The 23,195-nt window shown below is 41.2% G+C and overlaps 1 protein-coding gene across 3 annotated transcripts in view; it reads right to left on the bottom strand.

The window, feature by feature from the left end:
* The window catches only part of RAP1GAP2 (RAP1 GTPase activating protein 2), a 941,171-nt gene that overhangs the window by 137,876 nt on the left and 780,100 nt on the right, over positions 1 to 23,195 (bottom strand). For all 3 annotated transcript variants that reach the window (XM_078679320.1, XM_078679318.1, XM_078679319.1), the window contains one exon: positions 21,634 to 21,720. In XM_078679320.1, coding sequence (XP_078535446.1) covers positions 21,634 to 21,720 — 87 coding nt within the window. The remainder of the gene's footprint in view (positions 1 to 21,633; positions 21,721 to 23,195) is intronic.

Here is a 23,195-nt window from a genome sequence, read left to right as displayed (position 1 = left end):
ATGATGGTCTACACATTGCAATATTACAAATATTTAGACATTAAAAATAAAGATCATACACAAATATCTACCTACAAATATATTTAGATATCCTTAATAGCACCATTGAGCTTTGCTCAATCAAATTGTGCCAGGATTTGAGTTATAATAGCCATTTAGGCTACCCGTACTATAAGTTGAAAGTGGGTTTAAGAACAGATCAACATTTCTACAAGTGTATATTTTATATGTGTCTATATTTATGCAGTCAATAATTATGAATTTATTCCTGTGATATATAGAAATTTTCCCAAGAAGAGATGAGTTAGCAAAGTTTTACTTGAGACTGCTGTTCCTACTAGTGTATAATACATAGAGTTAGTATAGATGCAATTTATTCATGAATATTTATGATACAGGCTTATCTATTACTAGGAAAATCTTTGAAAACCAATTGCTTATAATGGGTTTTGGAGTTAGACAGATTTTGGTTGATTTGTCTCCCACTCACCCCACAGCTACCAATAAATAGCGTATGCATTGGTAAGTCCAAAAGGCAGAAATAAAGTCTAATATGAGATTTTGTGGAATACCATTCAGGAATTGGTGTTTTCACAGCAAGCCCCACAAGTGTCTCCGTGTGTTTTACCCAACATTTCAGCCGCTTTCAGCAGCCGAAGTCTCTGGGTGAAACACTGCATCTTGGCATTCCTATGGGCTATCGAGTACATAGGGGTTACCAGAGTCACTCATAATGACACCCTAGGATGTTTTGCTTTTAGGCGGGCAGGATGTAGTGCAAGTATCTGTTAAATCTTTGTCATTGTTTAGGCTCGCGTCCGTTAATCTAATAATTAATAGACCATATGTAGTGTTCTGCTCTATCCTCGTGGGTACTCTTGTGCTCGAGGTTCTCAGCGAGGAAAGTGTAGAACCACTGTAATAGGATATTGTAATGCTTACCTTCAATTTGTAACGACTCCTGGTGGTGGTTGGAGAAGAGCGTACTGCTGCTGGATGCTGTTCTTTATCGTCTGGCTGAGAATTACACTAAAGTATTCAATTTACCTTCATCTTTATGTGTATTTCACCACACAAATATTGGTGACGATCTCGGCTAGATCAGACCCTCGCATTCCTCAATTTGCTTCCTTCAATAAGATTTCCAGCTGCTCAGCCAAAGTCTTCGGAGTTTCCTGCTTAACATGATTTCATTGTTGCTGTTTTTCACGCTTAAACCATGAGCGCCTACATTGGTTCAACACCTACGTCTTCAGAGAAGTCCCAGACACTCATCCCAAACTTCAGTAAGGCTCCTCCTCTTTTGCTTCAATTATCGACAGTTGCCAGGCCCAGTAAATTACGGTATGCGTCAGGCTGTTTTTCTATGCTTTCGAGCTGAGTTTGGTGACATTTCATGAATTGCGGTGTATGTCAACCTATTGTGTAATTTCTTGCCGTTTATCATCATCGTTTATCAAGAGGTATGTCAGTCTTCTTCATTCTTCTCTGAACTTTTTGGCTAACGTGTTGTTTTTTTCTCTACTGACTGCATCGTTTAAATGAGGTGAGACTTTTTTTTACATATCTTGAGTATTTCTTCATAATTTTTGCCTGCTGTTTTTGAAGCACGACATTATCTTTAGCATTTCTTCATAATTTGTGCCTGCTCAATTCTTTTGACTTGCTGCTTCTACTTGACATTCTTCGCACAATCATTTCACGCTGATTCACACAGCATTCAATCTTAAAAGTGTAAATAGTATTTCAATTGCATTTCCTTACCTTTCAAGCCATTTTGTGAACTTGTATATTTTATAATTCTAGTTACTTTATTGTTTGTTATACCAATTGGTTATTTTTACAATATCACTATTATCATTTATCAGCGTTGGCACATTTGAACTCTTATTGTAAGTGTAATGTTTTGTTTACATTAGGTACCAGTAAATCCTAAAGAATGTTTGTGTGTTCCAGGTGATCCACCTATTCCTTGGATACAATGGAAAGAATATTTTATTAACCAGTGACCATGCCAATAGGCTTTCAGCAGACAGAAAAAAAGGTTTGCTAATGCAGTGTTTGGGACCCGAAGGGTTAAGAATTTACAAAAATATGGTTTGAGGGGATGATAATGTTTTTAACCAAGCCATAATACAATTAGATAATTATTTTTCACCCAACGTGTGCATTGGAGTTACACATTTTAAATTCTACCAAAGAAAACAACACAAAAATTAATCATTTGAGGATTTTGTTACTGCTCTTCAGAAACTAGCTATTGAGTGTAGATTTGACGTCATTGAAGAAGAGTTAATTAGAGACCAAGTTGTGATGCATGCTTATGACTTCAATTCAAGACAGGTTATGGGTTATGGGTTAATGGTAACAATACTCATAAAGATGTCCTGGCAGTTGCCAGAAATGCAGAATTATCAGGTAGGTGTGCTAAGGCCCTTAAAAACGAAAACCCTGAGGGCACAAATCAAGAAACGGTTGCCAGAGTTCTTTCTAGTAGAACAAAAAATTCTACTTCTACCAAAACCTCTGCTAAAAACATACATATTCCAATAGTAAAGAGTTCAGATGTTACGGTTGTGATAGTAAACACTTTCTTGCTAACTATAAAAGTTGCCCTGCCCTTAGACAAAGATGCACCATTTGTAAGAAAATTGGTAATTTCAGCCGCGTGTGCCATACCAAACAATCTGGAAAAGATAAGGTTAAGTGTTTTGAAGATGGGGTTATGTCTTCTTCTGATGAAAATAACAAGGAAAGTTGCCTCAATTCATCATCCACTAGAAATGTTGTCCTCAATATTGTGCATGCCAATGATTCTAACAAACCAGTTTGCTTAATGCCTATAGGTGGTGTTAACATTCACATTGCAGCTGATTCAGGTTCTCCGTTTGTGATTGTGAATGAATCTGTTTGGTCTGATAAATTTGTTTCTAAACTTGGAACTGATTTACTGCAATCTGATATTGCTCCACAGAGTTACACTGGTGAACCAATTCATCTTCTGGGTTTTAGGAACCTTATTTTAAGATTTAAAAATAGAAGTGCGCTGTGCAAACTTTATGTCTCCAAGAAAGGTCCATCTGTTCTTGGATGGAACGGTCAGAGGAATCTCAACATCATTTTCGATCCCAACAGTGTGGAACAAGGTCTCGTATCGGACGAAGGTGAATGTTTAGGCAAAATGTTGTGCGAAAGATTTACAGTTGTTTTTTCAGGAAACTTAGGGAAAATTGAAGGTTTTGAACATCAAATTTGCCTTAAACCTGATTCTTCTCCTAAAGTTCATAAACTTCGTAATATTCCTTTTGCTGTGAGGGATGAAGTAGAGAAAGAATGAGGCAGATTAGTTAAAATTGGTGTTATAGAACCTGTTGAATCCTCCCAATGGGTTTCTCCGTTGGTCGCCACAAGGAAAGCCAACGGAAAGGTCAGATTAAGCATCGACTTACGCCATCTCAATGAGAACATTTTGATTGAACAGTTTCCTTTACCCAAAATTAATTAATTAATAGCCAAATCAGAAGTATGGAAGTTTTCCCACCATTGACCTCTCACAATCCTACCATAAAATTCCCATTTATAGTGTTTGCAAAAATCTGACTGCCTTTATTTCTCACATTGGTTGTTTCCAATACACTAGAATGCCTTTCGGCTTAGCATCAGCCGCTGTGGTATTCCAGCGAGTAATGTACAGAAATTTTGGTCATTTGGAATATGTTCTCATCTTTCAGGATGATATTCTTGTTATGGGTAGAAACAGTGACGATCACAAAAACAAACTGCCTCATTTACTCTCCATTTTGAACAAATTTGGTTTGACTGTTGAATCTTCAAAGTGTAAATTTGCAGCCAATAGTGTGAGCTATCTGGGTCATGAAATCAATGCAGTGGGGATACATTCCAAAGCCAAATTAGTTTCTGCCGTTACTGATGCTCCTAGCCCAAAAAACAAGGATGAGGTTAAATCCTTTTTAGGCCTTGTGGAATTTTTTTCTAAATTTTTATAATACTTTTCTAACAGAATTATTCACATTAGGTGACTTCTTATATCCAATTCTAAATTTCTTTGGTCCGATACTTGTCAGGAGGAGTTTTATGATATTAAAAATGGTATTGTCTCTGCACCTGCTCTTCAAGGTTTAATCCAAAAGGAAAAAAAAAATATCACTACAGATGCTAGCAGTACTGGTATTGGGGCAGTTATTTCACAGATAGATAAAAATGGTTTTGAATCCATTGTGGCTTATGCTTCTAGGTCCTTATCTCCTGCCGAGCATAAATATGCTGTGATAGAACATGAAGCTCTCGTTTGCGCAATGGCCCTTGAGCATTTTCGCACTTTTGGTTGGGGAAGTGAAGTAACAGTTAAATGCGACCATGAACCGTTGGTCAAGGTTTTATCCAATGTGGGCATGATTAATGTTTCTGCCAGGCTAGCACGCATTTCAATGAGATTATTAGATTTTGTATATAAAGTTGAATACTTGCCTGAAAAATAAAATGCTATAGCTGATTTTTTGTCACGATTACCAGTTCAAATGTGGGAAAACCATGATGACCTTATGGATAATGTTCAAGTGGCTTGGTTATGGGATCATGGTTTCGATTCCTTTCAAAAAGAAGAGTAGAATGAAGCTTTGACTAGAGATGAGTGTTTAAGTAAAGTTTTGGAATTTTTGTGCATGGGTTGGCCTTGCAAAGTAGGTATTTGTAATGTGAAACCATTTTCGGAAGTCAGAGATGAATTATCTGCTTTGGATGGTAATCTTATGAGAGGTGATAAAATTGTTCCTCTATCTGATCCAAGAAATAAAATCATTTCCCTTTGCCAAGATGGGCATTTAGGTATCATTAAAACTAAAAGCCTTGTCAAAAGCAGATTTTGGCGGCCTGTTGTTGATATTGAGGTAGAGAGAGTTGTAAGAGATTGTGGTTTGTGTTCTACAGCTGATAAAACTCTTAAAACATTAATGCCTCCCATGAGTGATTTTATGTGTCTGGAATCACCATGGGAAAGTGTTGCTGTGGACATCCTGGGTTCAGGGAAATATTTCATATCCATGATAGATGTATTTTCTAAATGGCATGTGCTCAAGATTAACAGGAAATTAGACACTGAGACTGTGATTTCATTTTTTGATGAGGTTTTCATGAGTGAAGGTACTCCTGCAGTTGTCATTAGTGATAACGGGGTACAATTCACTTCGGATGTCATGACTCAGTACTTATTGAAGTGTGGTATTCAGCACAAAACCACCTCATTGTATAATCCCAGTGGTAATGGTTTTGTGGAAAGGTATAATAGAGTTTTGAAGGGTGCCATACAACTGGCTTGTAAGAACAACATTCCCTGGGAAACACAAATGTTTAAAACTCTTTTGTCCTACAGAGTTTCTGTGTTTGAGTCTACAAAATGTTCCCGGTTTGAACTGATGAGAGGGAGAAAACCTAGAGCGAAATGATATCCTGGTTGGATAAAAAGTTATGGTGAAGTTAATTGGTCTTCCGCTGATTCGAAGAATAACCTTCTGGTTAAATATGACAAGTACAAACAATTGTATGATATTTAACACAACACGCATAATGTTAAACTTTCTGTTTGTCAGTGGGTTAGAGTAAAGAAACCTGGTTTTGTCCAAAAGAAATTAAGTAGATTATTTGACCCTCAACGGATTTCCAAATTAAGAAGAAATGCTGTTATTTTGTAGGATGGGAAATGTTGGAATCTCAAGAGAATTGCTTTATGTAAATATCCTTTTCCATCAAGGGAAGATATCAAGAAGTCTTCTGCATTGCGTAATTTTTCTGTTGATTTTTCTGATGGCCCACTTGGCTCTTCTCAGAAAATTGAAGCTAGTGTCTAGCAAGATGTTCGTCCGGATGAAGTTCCTCGGGATGAAGACACCAAGACTCGTGAGAGAAGGATCATCAAACGTCCTGTTATTTTAAAAGACTATGGGGCATATTACTAAGCCTGGCGATATTAGACTATCGCCGCTTTAGCAGATGTTTTCGGCTGCTAAGCGGCGATAATTATATCGCCCTATTAGCAAGCTGTTGCTAACTGATGTTAGCGACAGCTTTTAGGCGATAGCGAGCGATTTGGGGCCCGCTTTGCATGTCAGCGATATTTATCGCTAATGACATGCAAAGTGGGCGTACCTAACCAGTTAGCGTCGCTATCGACTATTAGCAAAGTAACGCCTGCTCAGACCACTTCTTAGCCATTATATCCAATGGGAGTTGGATATTATGGCTAAGTCCTCATTAGCAATAATGCGTGAATATTGCTGGATTACCAGCGATATTCTCGCATTTTGCCGCTAACGCCTGAAATTTTATCGCATTTGAGATAAACGTTGCTAATAGCACATTATCTCTGCGATAAAATCAGGCGAAGCGCGGCGATAGAAAAAATTTCGCTAAGCTTAGTGAGCGATAATTTTCGCTAGTTGTTGATAATAGGCCCCTATGTATGTAATTACATTTTATTTTGTTTGTAAGGAAAGAGATGTGTGGTGTTCTGCTCTTTCCTCGTGGGTACTCTCGTGCTTGAAGCTCCCCGCGAGGAAAGTGTAGGACTAATGTCATAGGATGTGCTAATACTTACCTTTAATTTGTAACGACGCCTGGTGGCGGTTGGAGAAGAACGTACTGCTGCTGGATGCTGTTCTTTATCGTCTGGCTGAGAATTACAATAAGGTATTCAATTTACCTTCATCTTTGTGTGTATTTCACCACACCATATCTGGGATTGATGTTTTTAACAGAAAATTTAGGAATCAGTGCAGAGAAAATATCCTCTTTGTCCTTAATGGTTTTGAAGGGAGCCCAATAAAATGTGTTTCATGAGCTGGTAGCTAAGTTAATGGTAGTCACAGGTGGAACCACCTGCAACCTGACATAACTAGTTAACTGATTCGGTGATGAGGATCTCATGCAGTCACCAAAATAACACACTGAACTGCTGCTATTTCAGGAAAGTTAACTAGGCATTGTCCATTTTGCTGTCAGAACTTTTAGATTGCCAAAGCTATTCAGTAATCAATTATCTATACATTTGAACCCATATAATTTGTCAATCGGTGAATTAGGATTGAACTAATTAAATCTCTAGTTTGCAATTGTATGGTTTTTAACACTCAATATATTGGATACATAATTATTTGTTTACAAGCAGTTTAAAAGTCACTATTTATTTTTTGTGAAATTGACATAGTATTAACTACACTCAAATTGGTTAGAAGACCCATATATCAGTTGTACGTTCCAGGGGCAGTTCCTCCCTTAGGGCGGAGGAGCGTCGACCCACCTGTTGCGAGCGTAGCAGTAAACCACAATGAATACATCATTAAAATAGTGCCAATCATTTCTACGATGTGCTTGCCAGCAAGTCCGAGAGGATGTAGCCTTACGGCTAGAGCGGTCGACCTCGAAGCTGGGGAACTGGGTTTGAGTCTCGGCAGTGACGCTCAATATCCTGTGATTCTTGGCAAATCACTTAATCTCCATGTGGCCTAACAAAAATAATGTGTTCTTCTGAAACTAAACTGGTGCTCATGTAAAGCGCTCCGATACCCGATGTCTCTGGTCTAGTTTGCGCTATATAAAACTCTAAAAAAGTCTGAGGGCGGGGGTGATTGCTGCTGATTGACTGCAGCAGGGATGACAATACAAGTGCAGAGTGTGCATGTCGGATTAGTCGGCTGGCTTGCTACGGCCAGCCCGACATGGACTATTCTGCCTCACCAATCCAGCAGTTGCGTAACAGCCGTGGGATTGGAGACACAGGCCCTCAGTCGCAAAAGGAGTGCTGGGTTAGCCTGCTTCATCCAATCCTGATGCTTCTCTCATACAGTCGCAAAAGGAGTGCTGGGTTACCCTGCTTCATCCAATACAGATGCTTCTCTCATGCTAAAACAGCATGAGAGAAGCTACAGGATTGGTTATAGGTTTGCATTAGTGTGACCAGCCAGAAGGCTATATGGTAGAGCAGCGCGTGGGCTCTTGAGGCGGACCTCGCCTTTGTAGAGGAGTTCAACTATTTGTAACCGCACCCTGGAAATCCCTGGATGTGATGAGATCCCCGCACCTCACCTTCCCCTGGGACGGGATTACGTATTCTCTCCTCATACGAGCGCAGATGCAGTAACCGGTGGAAGCGGTGGGGGTTTCACTCAATCACACAATGAACGTGGTCTTGCAGGGTGACTCTCCTTGCGACGCTGCTGGATCTGCGATCAGTACGCCCTCATTGATCAAGACCACCCGAGCTGAGGTGGGACACAAGTTAGAATGCAAGGTACTTAATGAAAGATGCACTGTTGCAAGCAGCAATGGTTCTGGTATCGTATATTCCTGACAGTGGCGTCACTAGGGGGGTGCGGGCCGCACCGGGTGTCACCCCATCTGGGGTGACACCAAATTAGTTAGTTATCTGCCCCTGTGTGCGCTGTGCGCAGTTGCGCACCTTCTTACAAAAAATTAAAGTACTGGTGCTACTACTGTACTGCAGTCAGTGCAGTGAGTGTGTCTGTGCACTCACTGCAGCAGCATGTCGCCACACACGCGGGGACCAGTGTATGTGATGATCGTTTGTCACTGCTGGTGCATGCGGATGTGCGCGGCGTACCCAGCAGTTTGTGAGTGGGTCCCAGGGCCGTCAATCTTTAGCGCTACCAATGAAGGCCCTGGGACAGCCCCCGCGCGCAGCTGTGGGCTCCTGCTCTGACGCATCACGGGAGGAGACGAGAGTGCGTGCGTCTAGAATAAAGAAGAATTAATACCGACGACAGACACCACAGATTCGTGAGCCCCGTCGTGGTCTGGTCTCCCCTTCAAATTTGGGACTTAACTCGGAAGCTGCGAGGCGGTTGGTGAGAGAGAGAAATAATAGATCATTTATTTACGGTATACAACCATTACCACGCAACTTTTACAACGACCTACCTTTACCACGCAATTTTTACAACGCAGGATCCATTACAACGAAGTACCATTACAACGCATGTATTTACAATGCAGATACTTTTACAACGCATACCATTACAACGTAAGTATTGGTAAGTATATAATTTTATTAAAAATATTATAGGTTTGGGTTTTTGGGTAAAGGGGTATTTTTAGGGTTCAGGGTCAGTTTTGGGTTTTTGGGTAAAGGGGTATTTTTAGGGTTCAGGGTCAGTTTTGGGTTTTTGGGTAAAGGGGTATTTTTAGGGTTCAGGGCAACGTTTGGGTTTTTGGGTAAAGGGGTATTTTTAGGGTTCAGGGTCAGTTTAGGGTTTTTGGGTAAAGGGGTATTTTTAGGGTTCAGGGTCAGTTTTGGGTTTTTGGGTAAAGCGGTATTTTTAGGATTCAGGGCAAGGTTTGGGTTTTTGGGTAAAGGGGTATTTTTACGGTTCAGGGTCAGTTTTGGGTTTTTGGGTAAAGGGGTATTTTTAGGGTTCAGGGTCAGTTTTGGGTTTTTGGGTAAAGGGGTATTTTTAGGGTTCAGGGTCAGTTTTGGGTTTTTGGGTAAAGGGGTATTTTTAGGGTTCAAGGTCAGTTTTGGGTTTTTGGGTAAAGGGGTATTTTTAGGGTTCAGGGTCAGTTTTGGGTTTTTGGGTAAAGGGGTATTTTTTGGGTTCAGGGTCAGTTTTGGGTTTTTGGGTAAAAGGGTATTTTTAGGGTTTAGGGTCAGTTTTGGGTTTTTGGGTAAAAGGGTATTTTTAGGGTTCAGGGTCAGTTTTGGGGTTTTGGGTAAAGGGGTATTTTTAGGGTTTAGGGTCAGTTTTGGGTTTTTGGGGTACAGGGGTACAGGATAAAAATTAAGAAAAATTAAAATTAAATTACATTAAATTAAATTAATTAAATTAAATTACATTAAATTTAATTAATTACATTAAATTAAATTAAATTAATTTAAATTAAATTATAATAATTTTAATTAATTTACATTTTTTTAAAAATTATATACTTACCAATACTTACGTTGTAATGGTATGCGTTGTAAAAGTATATTCGTTGTAAATACATGCGTTGTAATGGTACTTCGTTGTAATGGATCCTGCGTTGTAAAAATTGCGTGGTAAAGGTAGGCGTTGTAAAAGTATGCGTTATAACGTCATACATCCTTTATTTACACATTAATATAATCATCATTTGAAACACGGGGCCCTGCCCTCACCAATACAGTTGCCACTGGCTGAATGTGGGCGCGGGGGGAGCCGGGAGGGATTAATATCCGAATGTGACCTCACTCACGCGACCCGTCCTGCACTGCAGGAGGAACTGAGGTAGCTAGAGAAGCGGCGGGGGGAAACCTAGTCGACTCGAGTCAAGCAGCTCTGCCTCAATCAGGTAGCCTGATGCGCATAATTAATTAATTATACCCACACTACTCCCAGTCCCATCCCAGCGTTGTTGGGACATCGACCACAACTTACGGAGTGACTCTCATCATGATCATGGCAAAGGGCGCGCTGCATCAGAGGCATCGCGGGCGCTGCAGGGAGTCTAATGAATGAAGGTGGCCTGCACACCCTTTGTTTCTTTTCTATTCAGTTGAGTCCAAGTTTGTTTCAACTACTTTGCCTTTGCGTGCAAACTGGATTGTGCCTCGCCGAAAAGCACTTTACATAAACATCAGCTATGGGGAGCGCGAAAATCACGCTCCACTCCAAAATGCACTGCGCCTATAGGATACTCGATCCAACTCATATTACTCCGTTCGTCCATTTCAAATGTTAATCCGTATGTTAATCAAAATGTTTTATCTTATTTTCAACTTTTCTTTCGCTTATAATCCACATATGCAACCGAATTGTGTTATTAGGAAACTTTGCGTATCAACATGCGCCAATCCAGGCTTCTTTGTAAACACGAATCCAACACAACAAGTAGTTCTGAGCAGCGCCTTTATTCATAACCCAATGCATTTCGGGCAATTTTTTGCCCTTCGTCTGGGGTAACTGAAAATTACAAGAAAGTCCATTAGTATTAATGACCTCACCTCAATTTTAAATTAGTGCATATATCATAACTCGACAGCATCAAATTATTTACGAATACATATCATCATTTGAGTTTGCAAGTTCACAACCTTCACTAACTGAGGTTAATTCTTTGCGTCAAGAAACACAATTAAAACCAGGGTAAATTTAAATGTCACTGTGCCATGCAAAGCCCTGTTATTCGATCGTATATTCATGCTCAAACAAAAAATATTACAGGGTGCTTCACGAAGAGTGTTAAACTCGCCCTACTCCTATGTTAACAGTAAGGAGTAGGGCGAGTTTAACACTCTTCGTGAAGCACCCTGTAATATTTTTTGTTTGAGCATGAATATACGATCGAATAACAGGGCTTTGCATGGCACAGTGACATTTAAATTTACCCTGGTTTTAATTGTGTTTCTTGACGCAAAGAATTAACCTCAGTTAGTGAAGGTTGTGAACTTGCAAACTCAAATGATGTTATGTATTCGTAAATAATTTGATGCTGTCGAGTTATGATATATGCACTAATTTAAAATTGAGGTGAGGTCATTAATACTAATGGACTTTCTTGTAATTTTCAGTTACCCCAGACGAAGGGCAAAAAATTGCCCGAAATGCATTGGGTTATGAATAAAGGCGCTGCTCAGAACTACTTGTTGTGTTGGATTCGTGTTTACAAAGAAGCCTGGATTGGCGCATGTTGATACGCAAAGTTTCCTAATAACACAATTCGGTTGCATATGTGGATTATAAGCGAAAGAAAAGTTGAAAATAAGATAAAACATTTTGATTAACATACGGATTAACATTTGAAATGGACGAACGGAGTAATATGAGTTGGATCGAGTATCCTATAGGCGCAGTGCATTTTGGAGTGGAGCGTGATTTTCGCGCTCCCCATAGCTGCTGCAGGGAGTCTGCCAGAGCGACAAGTAAGTTTAGTTACTGTCTGTTTCTCTCTTTACTTTACGCCAGGCTGTAGAGGTGCTGCTGGCACTGACTTAAGTAACAAGTTGTGCAACTTTAACACGAGGCGCGCAGGCACGCTGCAAATAAAATTATGAGATCTCATTTAATTATTTCAGACTCATGAGATCGCATTTCATTATTGCAGACCTGTTGCTGAGCCGCTGTCCACTGTGGTGCCCACTCCCGGTCCAACAATAGAACTTCACTTTCTTGCAGCTCGGACCCGAACGCCTGCCTCACTTCAGCAGAGTCGCCCTGTACTAGCTCTGTGACTGACAGGCTGGCTGCGCCGTGCGTCTGGTGTGATCCACAGTAAAGGCTCAGCTCGTCAAAATGTAATTCATTTAGGGTTAGTTAAAAAGTGGAAAGTACAGCTTAAACTCGTCTAGTATTTTTGAAATAATAACAGGCAGGCCTGGCTTTGACCTCTGTGTGCCCTGAAAAAAAATGCACGTTTCTGTACTGCTGGTGGGTCTAGTCAGCTGAGTCATACTGATGTATACTCTCTACTTAATGTAATATATGCAGCTGAGAAGCGATCCAGGGGCTTAAGTCGGCCGGGCCTGGGCCCCACGTGGTAAAGATAGCAGACTGGAGTCCAAACTGCATGCTAATAATTGATTGCCAGAAACGGGGTCATGGAGGTATGTGGTGGTGAGGAGTTGGCATAATGTGCCTGAGGTAGGATGATTTGTTAATTGTTTTTCTTCCGGCCGTCCAGCAACACAGGCAGTGAAGAACAAAGTTCTTCAACACACAAGCATAATTACCCTTGTAACATCCTCGAGCCGTGTTTGCATTCTAGTCTGCATCTATATATTTTTAAAATAATCAAGGTTACAGCTAGTCCATTTGCAGTGACAGATTTATATAGCCAATATTTAAAAAAATCTACATTTAAAAAAAAGGAATTGTTTTCTCTTTTGAAAGGGCTCAGTACGTAAATGACCATAACGTGTCATATATCAAAACATTCTTTCTTTAAATATGTGCAACACCAGTATAATATAATGTCCAACGGTTTTTAGGACTTTGCTTTACACCTTTGTGCAATTTGTATTTATTCATTTATTTGCACTATCGCATATTTAGAGCAAAACAGCTCCAGGTTTTGCGCTGGCACTCCGAGCATTCTTTTTCTTACTTTATTGCATTTGCAAACAATAATGCCAGAGACAGAGTGATGGTATAAGCTAAGCTCCTAGTTGCACTTGCTATGCTATAAACTTTGCTTTTTTTTAGGCTAGTGCAGGTCCTGAATGAGCAGATCAATGCGATCATCTTCTTAGCAGCTTCTGTGCCTGCCTGCCCTCTGATGCTGAGTCTGTGTTCCTGATTAGTCCCCTTCCATTTCTGGTGTTTTACAGAAGTTTTAGGATCTTCTTAGGGTTTCTCGTTGTTCAAATGGGGGTAATTTCTAATATTTAAATGTTTTCCTTGGCTTCATTGCCTGATTTTGCTCGCGAGAAAGTGTCACTCATAGTTGTTGTAATGTCACTCATAATTACTCTGAAAATTTGACAATGTCACACATAGCAATCCGAAACCTTGGCAGCTATGATCATGAACTAAGTAGGATAAAAAAATGTGGCAGTGCAGGGGCACACAAATTATTGAATCAGATTCAGTAGTACATGCTTTTTTTTTCTTGGGCGCACAGGCACATTCGCACAAACGAAAACACGGCCCTCTTCGGGCGGGTCTACTAGTGCAGTCAGTGCACCAGGCCCGCTAAACAAAGCATTCTTCCTTCTTGGGCAGTCACGATAGGCCTGCCCTGGGGACTACCGTAATGGCATTTTGTTTGCTTTTTGATACTTGCACAAGTGCCACCATTACCATTGCCTACGTAACGTTTCATCTTGTGCTTGAGTGTCTACCATAAATTGCAGTATTATACCTCTTCTAATTGTACTTTGTTTTCTCTCGAGCAGACTTCACTTTAAAATAGTTTGTTGGGATTAGATACCTGGTGCAGAGATCTTTGTGTACCCGATCAAAAGGAAGAGAAAGTGTACCCTCTCTATGTCTCCAAAACAACAGGAATCATTCAGCCACCAATCGGGTACCACCTGGTTGAGAAAGTCCCATCATCCCACCCTTCTGGCGGAGCATCATCATGTGGGAATTGGTGATAAATCCAAATAGTCCGCCCAACCATCAAATGATGGTGCGGCAATGGATTATGACTATATAATGGCGTTTGTGCAGGACCGTCCTGCACAAACGCCATTATATAGTCATAATTTCAAACTATTAGGCGTTTCAGTTTTAATCTTGACACTTGGATAATACTTAATAAACTATTTTTTGTCCCAGTAGTCATTTTTAATTTTCACTCATATGCACTGCACAACACCATCAGCACCACAATTCGAGATACACCCTGGGAAGAGTATATCGGTTGACATCCATTGCCGCACCATCATTTGATGGTTGGGCGGACTATTTGGATGTATCACCAATTCCCACATGATGATGCTCCGCCAGAAGGGTGGGCTGATGGGACTTTCTCAACCAGGTGGTACCCGATTGGTGGCTGAATGATTCCTGTTGTTTTGGAGACATAGAGAGGGTACACTTTCTCTTCCTTTTGACCGGGCATTTCCTATTCTGTTGTTGATATATAGAGTTAGGGGTGTGAATATGTCAGGGTCGGTAAAGATACTCCCCTAGACCCTCTTTACATAGGTTTTTTTTTATCTTTGTGTACCCAACAAATTCCAAAGCATTGTAAGATAACTTTGGTGGTGAATAAACTTGCTGGCGAGATCTGTGTGCAGTCTAGTTACAGGCCTGCGCCTGACTCATACAAAGTATAAAGAGTTAATGTCCCAGCTGTAAAGTGAAGCATGCACCATGCAGGTCACAGATTTGTATTTTACGTAGGAAGCTCAGCGAGTTACTGCTTTCATTGCAGACATTCTTGAGTGAGATAGGTTTCAGGTTACCACCTTGTAATATACCTGCTTAATGAATTATGAACCATCTTTAAGGAATTGCATGGATGGAAATTGCAAGGTATAAGTTTAGAAACAGTGCTTTTTGCTCAGTATTTCATTATTCAAATTTTTCACAAAAGTGTTCCTTTAGTAATAAAGACGCATTAGTAATTGCTTTTATACACTGTTATTAGTTTAATTACTCATGTAGATAATGCATTTGGCATTCAGACAGTGGATGTGAAGCTCTTACATTCAGGGATTGGAAAATTCAAAACCTGCCTTCAGTCATAGTTTATCTTTTAAGCACTTGTAACCTGCACACATGTCGTTTTTTCCTCCTGTAATGCACCGTTTGCAACCTCATGTGTTTTGTTTGCTCACAATTGTCACTTTTGCCTCTTGTAACTTAACGTTTGCTTTTGTAATTTGTTCACTTGTAATTTTCTCCTCAAGTTTCATTACTGTTCCTATTGTGAAGCGCTCTGACGCCTTTGGGTAAAGTTGCGCTATATAAAAACGCATAAATAAATTGAAGACCCTGTCGGCCCCACCCTTCCAGCCTCCTAGGCTAGTCCTGACCCGGGCGGTGCATTGTGCTTGCAGGTGCACACGGCCGGCAGCATGATTCATTGCTCAAGGCAGGGAGCAGGCCAGGCCTTTCCTTGAACTCAATACTTCACTTGCAGGTGGTTCACTTTGGCCTTTGTAAATATAGAAACTAAATTTACAAACGTTACTAAGGATTCTGTATGGTCCCGTTATTTGCCATCTGTGTCCACTGGCGGACTCAGAGCGGAGGAGGTCCATGCGGGGGTGACACCATGAGTAACCCGCACCGGGTGACACCAACCCTAGTGACGCCACTGATTCCTGGTACATCTGGGTGATCAGGAAAAGCTGTTAACACGCAGTGGTCGAAGTGGGGGGAAAAAAGTAGGGGAACTGTGGGGCGGAGATCAGGGGGCGGGAATAACCTAAGGCTTGGGTCAGTGGGCGGAGTCAGAGGTGTGGCCAGAAAGAGCAAATCATTCTAATTTTAAGTGTTTGTTTGGCATTTTAACTACCTAGTTGCAACTTAGTTACCTAGTTGTAACCTTATGTGGTTACTAATGTTGTTGTCACCTGTCTCAATTTTCTCACCAAATCCAGGGGGACGCCCAGTTACTATTCACTTGTCCCTGTTTAACACTAGTTGGTTCTAGAATGTAAATGCACTACATGAATTCAGCACACACACTGAAGGTGCATTCCATTAAATAATCCTTAACAACTATCTGTTGTATATCTTGGCTTAATTAGTACTTCCGCCTTTTCTGGTAATCCATGACATTTCAGAGTTTACACTTCTAATCTGCCAATTCACAGCCTTACAAATTGCATGTCTTAATTGCATGTTTACTGAACGATGAAGGTACAATCACAAGTGCCTTAGTATGATTGCCTTTCAGTCGAACAATGCACGGTTTAACCAGTACGATGTAAGTGCAGTGCCACCTGCTGCCGTAAGGCATGAACTGCAGCCAACAGTAAGTCATTCTGGCCACGCGTTGCGGATAAAAATCAATGAAACCAGTCAATTTCTCCTCAATTCCTTGTTATTAATGGCCATAATCCGTTACAAGTGCACGCTGTCACGGAGGACGTTTATGAGGTCAGGCAGGGTGAACATACACGATTTTTTTCCCCTTGGATTCTAAATGTCAAACCTTGCCGGCAAGTTACTTCGTTCGGTCTAAAGTATATTGGAATCTTAACCTTCCTGTGTGGGAGTGAACAGTTTTCAGCCAAGAAAGAAGCAGCGGGTTTATATGTTCGAGAAACGATCATTTTGAAGCTTGTTTTGTGGTCCTCAATGTCATTATTGGAAAGAATGTAACACCAGTTACGGAGAAACACACATCAGTTCATGTTGATTTTTAACTTTAACTGTGCTACTAAATTTATTTTTCGAAAGTAGCTTCATTAATCTTTACAGGATGTGATTGTATTAATTACTCAAAGTTATCTCAAGAGAACTTCCCATGCTGATGAAACTTTGTACTAATTTTGCTAACTGACAGTCCTGAAATACAAACAATGAACATTGTCGTCTCGTGTGGGGCGCTGGCAAACAGAAGGCACACACACGCGTGCGGTTATCGTAGTGGCCAGCAACTAACTGAAGTCACGCCCAGAGCCCTGGGCTATTTATTAACTTGGCTGCGTGCCGGCCCGCGCGGACGCAGGGTGAGCCCATTTCTTTTACGCTCTGTGGGAAAACACAACAACATCCCCACTTAAGTGTGCAGTATGGGTTGGCCCGATATGCGGGCAACATTACAAACATCAATCGTTTATAAGGTTGAAACACAGATTTCGTATCTACCGGGAACTGTTTCCTCTTTTTTTTTTATAGAGTTTTATATAGCTCGAACTTGACCCGAATCGTTTATCAGAGCGCTTTACATAGCACTAGTTGCATTACATGAGGACACATTCATTTTTATTAGGCACGGGGAGATTTGCCCAGAATCACAGGATGTTCAGCGTCATTGCAGAGACTCAAACCCAGTTCCCCAGATTTGAGGTCGACCACCCAAGCCATTGGGCCAACTCCTCTCCTCTCTTGCACTGCCCAAACTCACTGCCATGGTTGAATGTCTCCTTTATACCTGCTCATACCTGGTATAGGAGCCAGCCCATCAGCCCCCACAGATTTGCCATTTCTTAGCAGTTCTCTGCTTTTATTAAATGCGGTGAATGAACATTTAGAAAGTCAACGTTTCAAAGAGTGCAGAAGAGAAGCTGAAAGATCGCTCATGAATCAACACTTTCCGTCTCTATCTGCGTGCCCTATCGACACAATATTCATCGTGATGAGGCCCTAATGTTTATTTTTGTTAATGTTCTAATATTTGTTTCTGAATTTCAGCATGTGCTGATTCCAAGTACACTGTTGCCAAAGTATAAAGAACACAATATACGGTGGTGTGGTGACTGAAATGGTGGCTCAGTGAGCTGACGGATGGACGTCAAGAGGAATGCTAACAGTCATAGTTGGCCTGGTGTGTTTCTGTACTACTTAAGTAAATGGGGTTTGTATTGTACCTTATGATACGATGGTGGACGCTCTTGAAATTCAGAGGAGTTTTTATTAAAAGACCACCAGAGGTCCCATAATATGCATAGTAGTATCAGCCTGTGTCGCGCATTCTTTTGTGCCCTAATGATATCCTAACTACAATTGCTTTATTAACCTTCCAGCTTTCTTATAGGGCACTCATCCCAAACTTTTACGCTCACCACTTTCAAATGCCACCAGCCGCCACTGTACCTTCCAGATTACTTACTTCTGGACTTGAACCCTGGCAGCCCTCATGGGACAGAACATAATGAACCACTTCAGGGCAGGTCACATGTAGAAGCTCAGTAAGATGGATGCCAGCACTCTGTTTTTCCCTTTCTGCTGGCACTGTTCTTGGAAACAATGCACTTTTTGCATGACATTTTTCCCCAAAGAGCATTAACGTGAGCCGGTTAGCAGAAAGGTTTTGCTATTTGCATCTGAAAGGCTATCTCTGCCCTCTGCCCCACCGGACTGATTAACCTTCAAGAAAAACGGAGAAAGTCAAGAAGGAAATGTTATTTTGCATTTTACTACTCTGTCAAATGCACTATGACATATCAGCCATTCAGCGCTTTTCAGCCAGCAGCGTATTGAATTGTGGGGCTTCTATTTTTGCCTTTGCACTTTCTGCATGGGTTACAAACCCCAGAATCCAAAGTGATGTTGACTCAAGTACCAGAACTGGCTGAAGGTGTTATACTTGACACGGAGCCACCTGTCAGGTAAGCATTGAAATGTTGCAAAGTCATCTGGTCCATTTCAAAATCTGCTTCTTTCAAGCACAGAACCGTTGACCTGCTCACATATTCCGTAAGGGTCACTCTTTCTGTTCGCGCCCTTTGTTATAACCAGCCTTGGTAATATAATATGCTTTGTATTTTGTGTATTGGAAAGTTTTATACTGGGCTTCACAGCAAAGATACAACATGGGCAGGCGTGGTGCAGCTCTCCCTAATGCAAAGAAAAGGTAACGGGCAGGTGGCAGTAGCAGGAGGAGCATCACACAATTATTTCATGTATACAGGGCAGGTACATTAACCCCTCCCACGCTTGTGACGTAACCGCTCCGTCACGCCCCTCGGGTGGGCTGTGCTGGTGACGGAGCGGTTCCATCATGGTCCGCTCGCAGCGCCTGCGCGGCGCGTTCTATTGAGCGGGCGTGGCCGTGACGGAACCGCTCCGTCACAAGCAGTGCCCACCCGAGGGGTGGGACGGAGCGGTTCCATCACAAATGTCGGAGCGCCACGTGGCCCCACCGCCCTTAGCGCTGCGGCCGAATTGCCGCCGCAGCGAAAGGGTTAAAAGTAGCTAACACACTAAAGAGGGCGTTAGAATAGTTGAAGGATTGTTGTACACTATCAGTAAACATGCATTAGCATATAAAAAGCACAACACACCTGGAAGAAAGAGTCAAACCTCTAACAGAAATACCATACATTCATATCAGTATGTTCATCAGTGGGTTCCACAACTACAATTATGAACTTCCAAGAGCTCTACTATTCACTGGTTGTGTTGTCTCCTAGTTATGGGTTCCCTAGTTTTGGTAGCGAATTGGCTACTATGTTTTCCTTTTGTTAAACTCTCAGAGCTATATTAAAGTTGTGTGTTGGTGACTTAATAATGCTTATTACTAGTGTCTCCAAGTCACAAGATTGAAAAAGGGAGGGTATTACAACAGACCTTGCTTCTCTTATCGGCTAACATGTTTTGGCACTCAAATGTTTCCTCTTTCTGTACTTCCTCAGGGCTATAAACAACTCACATCAACTATTGTGCAAAAGTCCCTGTTTATAGGGCATGCTATGCAAAATCATATTACATATCCTTTTTTTATAAGACACCTTCAGTCAGCAGTGAAAACACCACATCTTCATAGACCAGGTACATCTTCTGCAGAAATAGTGCAGGCTTTTCTCTTGCAGAGCACAAATATAGGATGCACAGCAGCACTGTAAGTTTTCCCAATCACAGGACTCATGCTAATCAGACAGCAGTAATTTTGCTTCCTCGCAGACTTTTTATTGGATGGTAGTAATGAAGCAGGCTGGCAACTCCCACAGCAGGCAACAAGTGCAATCTTTTCCCAGCAGAACAGATCCAGCAGGGCAGACTAGTACAAGCTTTCATCAGTCAGAGAACATGTTCAATTAAAGCATGAGTGACATGCAGATTAGAAGTAGATCTCTGGAGCATATGCAAGTTTTGACACCATTCTCCCTTAGATGACATTCCACGTCAACGTTCTGAAAGTCCCAATTTTTCCATATATTGAGAATTGGCCATTAAATCATAGGTCATTGTTATTTTGAGGAGCTCAGGCACAGTCTAAGTAACTATGCTCCAGGGGCACAGAGGTGGCAATCTCTCAGAAAAGGTTTTGAATGCACACGCATCTGATACTCCATATATTTACAGTCTAGGTGTTGCATGTGTTCAAAATGTTAAGGGCCGCCAGTGGACTCAGCAGAGCCGGTTCCTCATATGGGGCGGAGGAGCGTTGTCCACCTACTGCAAGCACAGCAGCCAAACACAAATAAAATGGCATGGCAATGCCATTTTATTTTGCCCTGCGTACGTGAGGGCAACTGGCGGGGCCGACTTCTATGATTTCAGGATGAGTGATGCCTCTTTCAGTGCGCATGTCGGATTGGCCAGCTGTCTTGTGACAGCCAGCTTGACATGCGCACTCGAGACCCAGTCATACCAGGGCTGTGAAACAGTCGCGGGATTGCTGGCACAGGTCCCCAGCCTCAAAATGAATGCTGGGTTAGCCTACTCCAGCCAATCCTGGAGTTCCTCTCATGCTGAAGACAGCATGAGAGCAGCTGCAGGATTGATGGGTTTCGTATTCCACTGGGCAGGAAGGAAGTCCTTCTATTTCTGTTCGTGGACACCGGGGAGAAGGGCTTCATTGGGCGGATAATGCATTTATGGTGAGTTTGGCGCCATCTCGCCCACCATATTTTAGCGCTGCTAGTCGCCACTGAGATTCCGGTTATTTTTGTCTGAAATAGTAAATCTGTAGTGATTATTTTGGGACAATGGCAACAGCCGATTTTAACATATGTGGGTTAGGTAACCTTTGCATTTGTGTGTTCAGTGACAACCATGGTAAGATTATATGCAGTGTCAAAATCATGAAATGGGGTGGTGACTGCGTAGACATTTTTTTCTGTAATCGATTATGCTTTGAAGGGAGAAAGAATACTTATTCGTGAAAATATCGTTAGGCTTGGGAAATTACTACACATAAATTCATAACCTCATAAGATTTAGATTACTGTGTATACTGCATAATATTCGATCAACATCATCATTAAAAATATTGATGATTATGAGTCTACTGGTGATGCTTTAGTATATACTGAAATGTTAAAATGTCTCTATAGTTTTTCCATAATACATATCCTAAACCATTTTTACTTGCATTCCTAAATCTGTATTAAGAACTAGTTGTTAAATAAAATAATAGAGCAAGTTGCAAAGGTCTTTTGGATATGATAGCACACCATCAGGTCCCTGTAATGTAATCAGGCCATTTTAACACCTCCTGATTGGGATTATCCAGTAACAAGTGATCAAAATATGCATTTTTTTTTATTTCATATTGAACTTAACTGGAAGATCTCCTTACCTCAAGTTTAGCAAACTTGTCTGACTTGCAGCAGGCATTTTCTCCATTGATGAGTTTTGTAAGTAAAAATTCCCTGAACTCAGGATTCTGGAAACAGATAACAAAATAATAAACATAAACATAGGGAATTACTGGTATATACATTTTAAGAAATTCATTTATAATAGAAGTAACACATGACAGCATTTGTTCTCTTTAAGGCAAGGTTTTGCAGATGATAGCACACTATATCAGAAGCCTAATCTATATTCATCAATCAGTTTATTTTGTTTGCTAATTTTCGCGACACAGCTCTGTACAAATATGACTAGACAGGGTAGATTGGATAACAATCAAACATTGTCAGATCCTGTTTGGGGTCCACAAGACAGACAAAGGGTACTGAGCCCAAAACATGAGTTGCGAGGTGATTTGACATTGGTGTCCTGGGGTCTGTCCTCCTACAGGTCTGCAGACCGCACTAAGTACAACCCTTTCAACACTTGAATTTTAGGGTTGTCAGGGCAGGCACTCACAAGCTTCTCAGGGACTTAATGTGGATGGCATAATTTCAGAACTCAACACTTCACTAAGACACACAATAACTCAATGTCCAACTGTAGTATTTGAGTCCATACATACATGAAGAGATGTAGCCGAGGCAGATGAGGTAGAGTTGAGAAGTAGGTTTATTTAACCATAGATAGAGTTACAGGAAGTATTAAGCTGGAACAAGCAGCCCCACCAGGAGCAGCCTCTTAGCTACTCAGCCCATACTCCAACTGCCAACCCTCATTTCAGTCACACAAGCATTCCATCCATGTCAATCACACTCACATTCTAACCTGGAACACTCACACTGGCTGAGTAGCTAGATGCAGAGAAGTGCAGCAATATAAATACTAAACCCAGAATACTACACATCCTCTCCCTCTCGAAATGGAAAACAAAAAGAACCTGAGAGCGAAGAAGAAAACTATTCAAAATCAAGGTATACAGTAGTAATATTTGAAAACTATCCACAATCAAAATTTACAGTAGTAATATTTATCCGTGAACCCAGGGATGAGAAGGACTTCACACCACGAGAGGGTAAACAGACAAAAGCCAGGAAAGAAGGAAGAAGGAGACAGTAAATACTAATACTAACACTGACACCATCCTCCTCCTTCAATACTGAAGAAAAAGAAAATTGGAAATTGAAATATGAGAGACGAACTCACAAATAACAAGAGAGTAAGACCTAACATGAAGAAAACGTCTTCACGAAGGTAGACAGTGGCAAATAAAAGCCACTCCTCAAGAGAGGAATTAAGAAAACATGGGATTAACCCATAAGCGAAGGTGTAACGAGGGACAAACCCAAGAAAACACACGCAGCACGGAAAGGTGCAGCACAATGTGGCAAAACAATTCCACTCCTCATATGAGGAACATAGAAAATATGGGGCTACCCATGAATGAAGGTGTAACAGAGGAAATACCTCATAAAACACACACAGCACAAGATAGTGCAACACAATGTGGCAAACCAATTCCACACCTCATAAGAGGAACACTGAAAATATGGGGCTACCCATGAA

This window comes from Lissotriton helveticus, chromosome 3_1 (assembly GCF_964261635.1).
Source record: "Lissotriton helveticus chromosome 3_1, aLisHel1.1, whole genome shotgun sequence".
NCBI lineage: Eukaryota > Metazoa > Chordata > Amphibia > Caudata > Salamandridae > Lissotriton > Lissotriton helveticus.
Note: the sequence above shows the minus strand (reverse complement) of the source record. Positions and strands in the feature narration are given on the sequence as shown.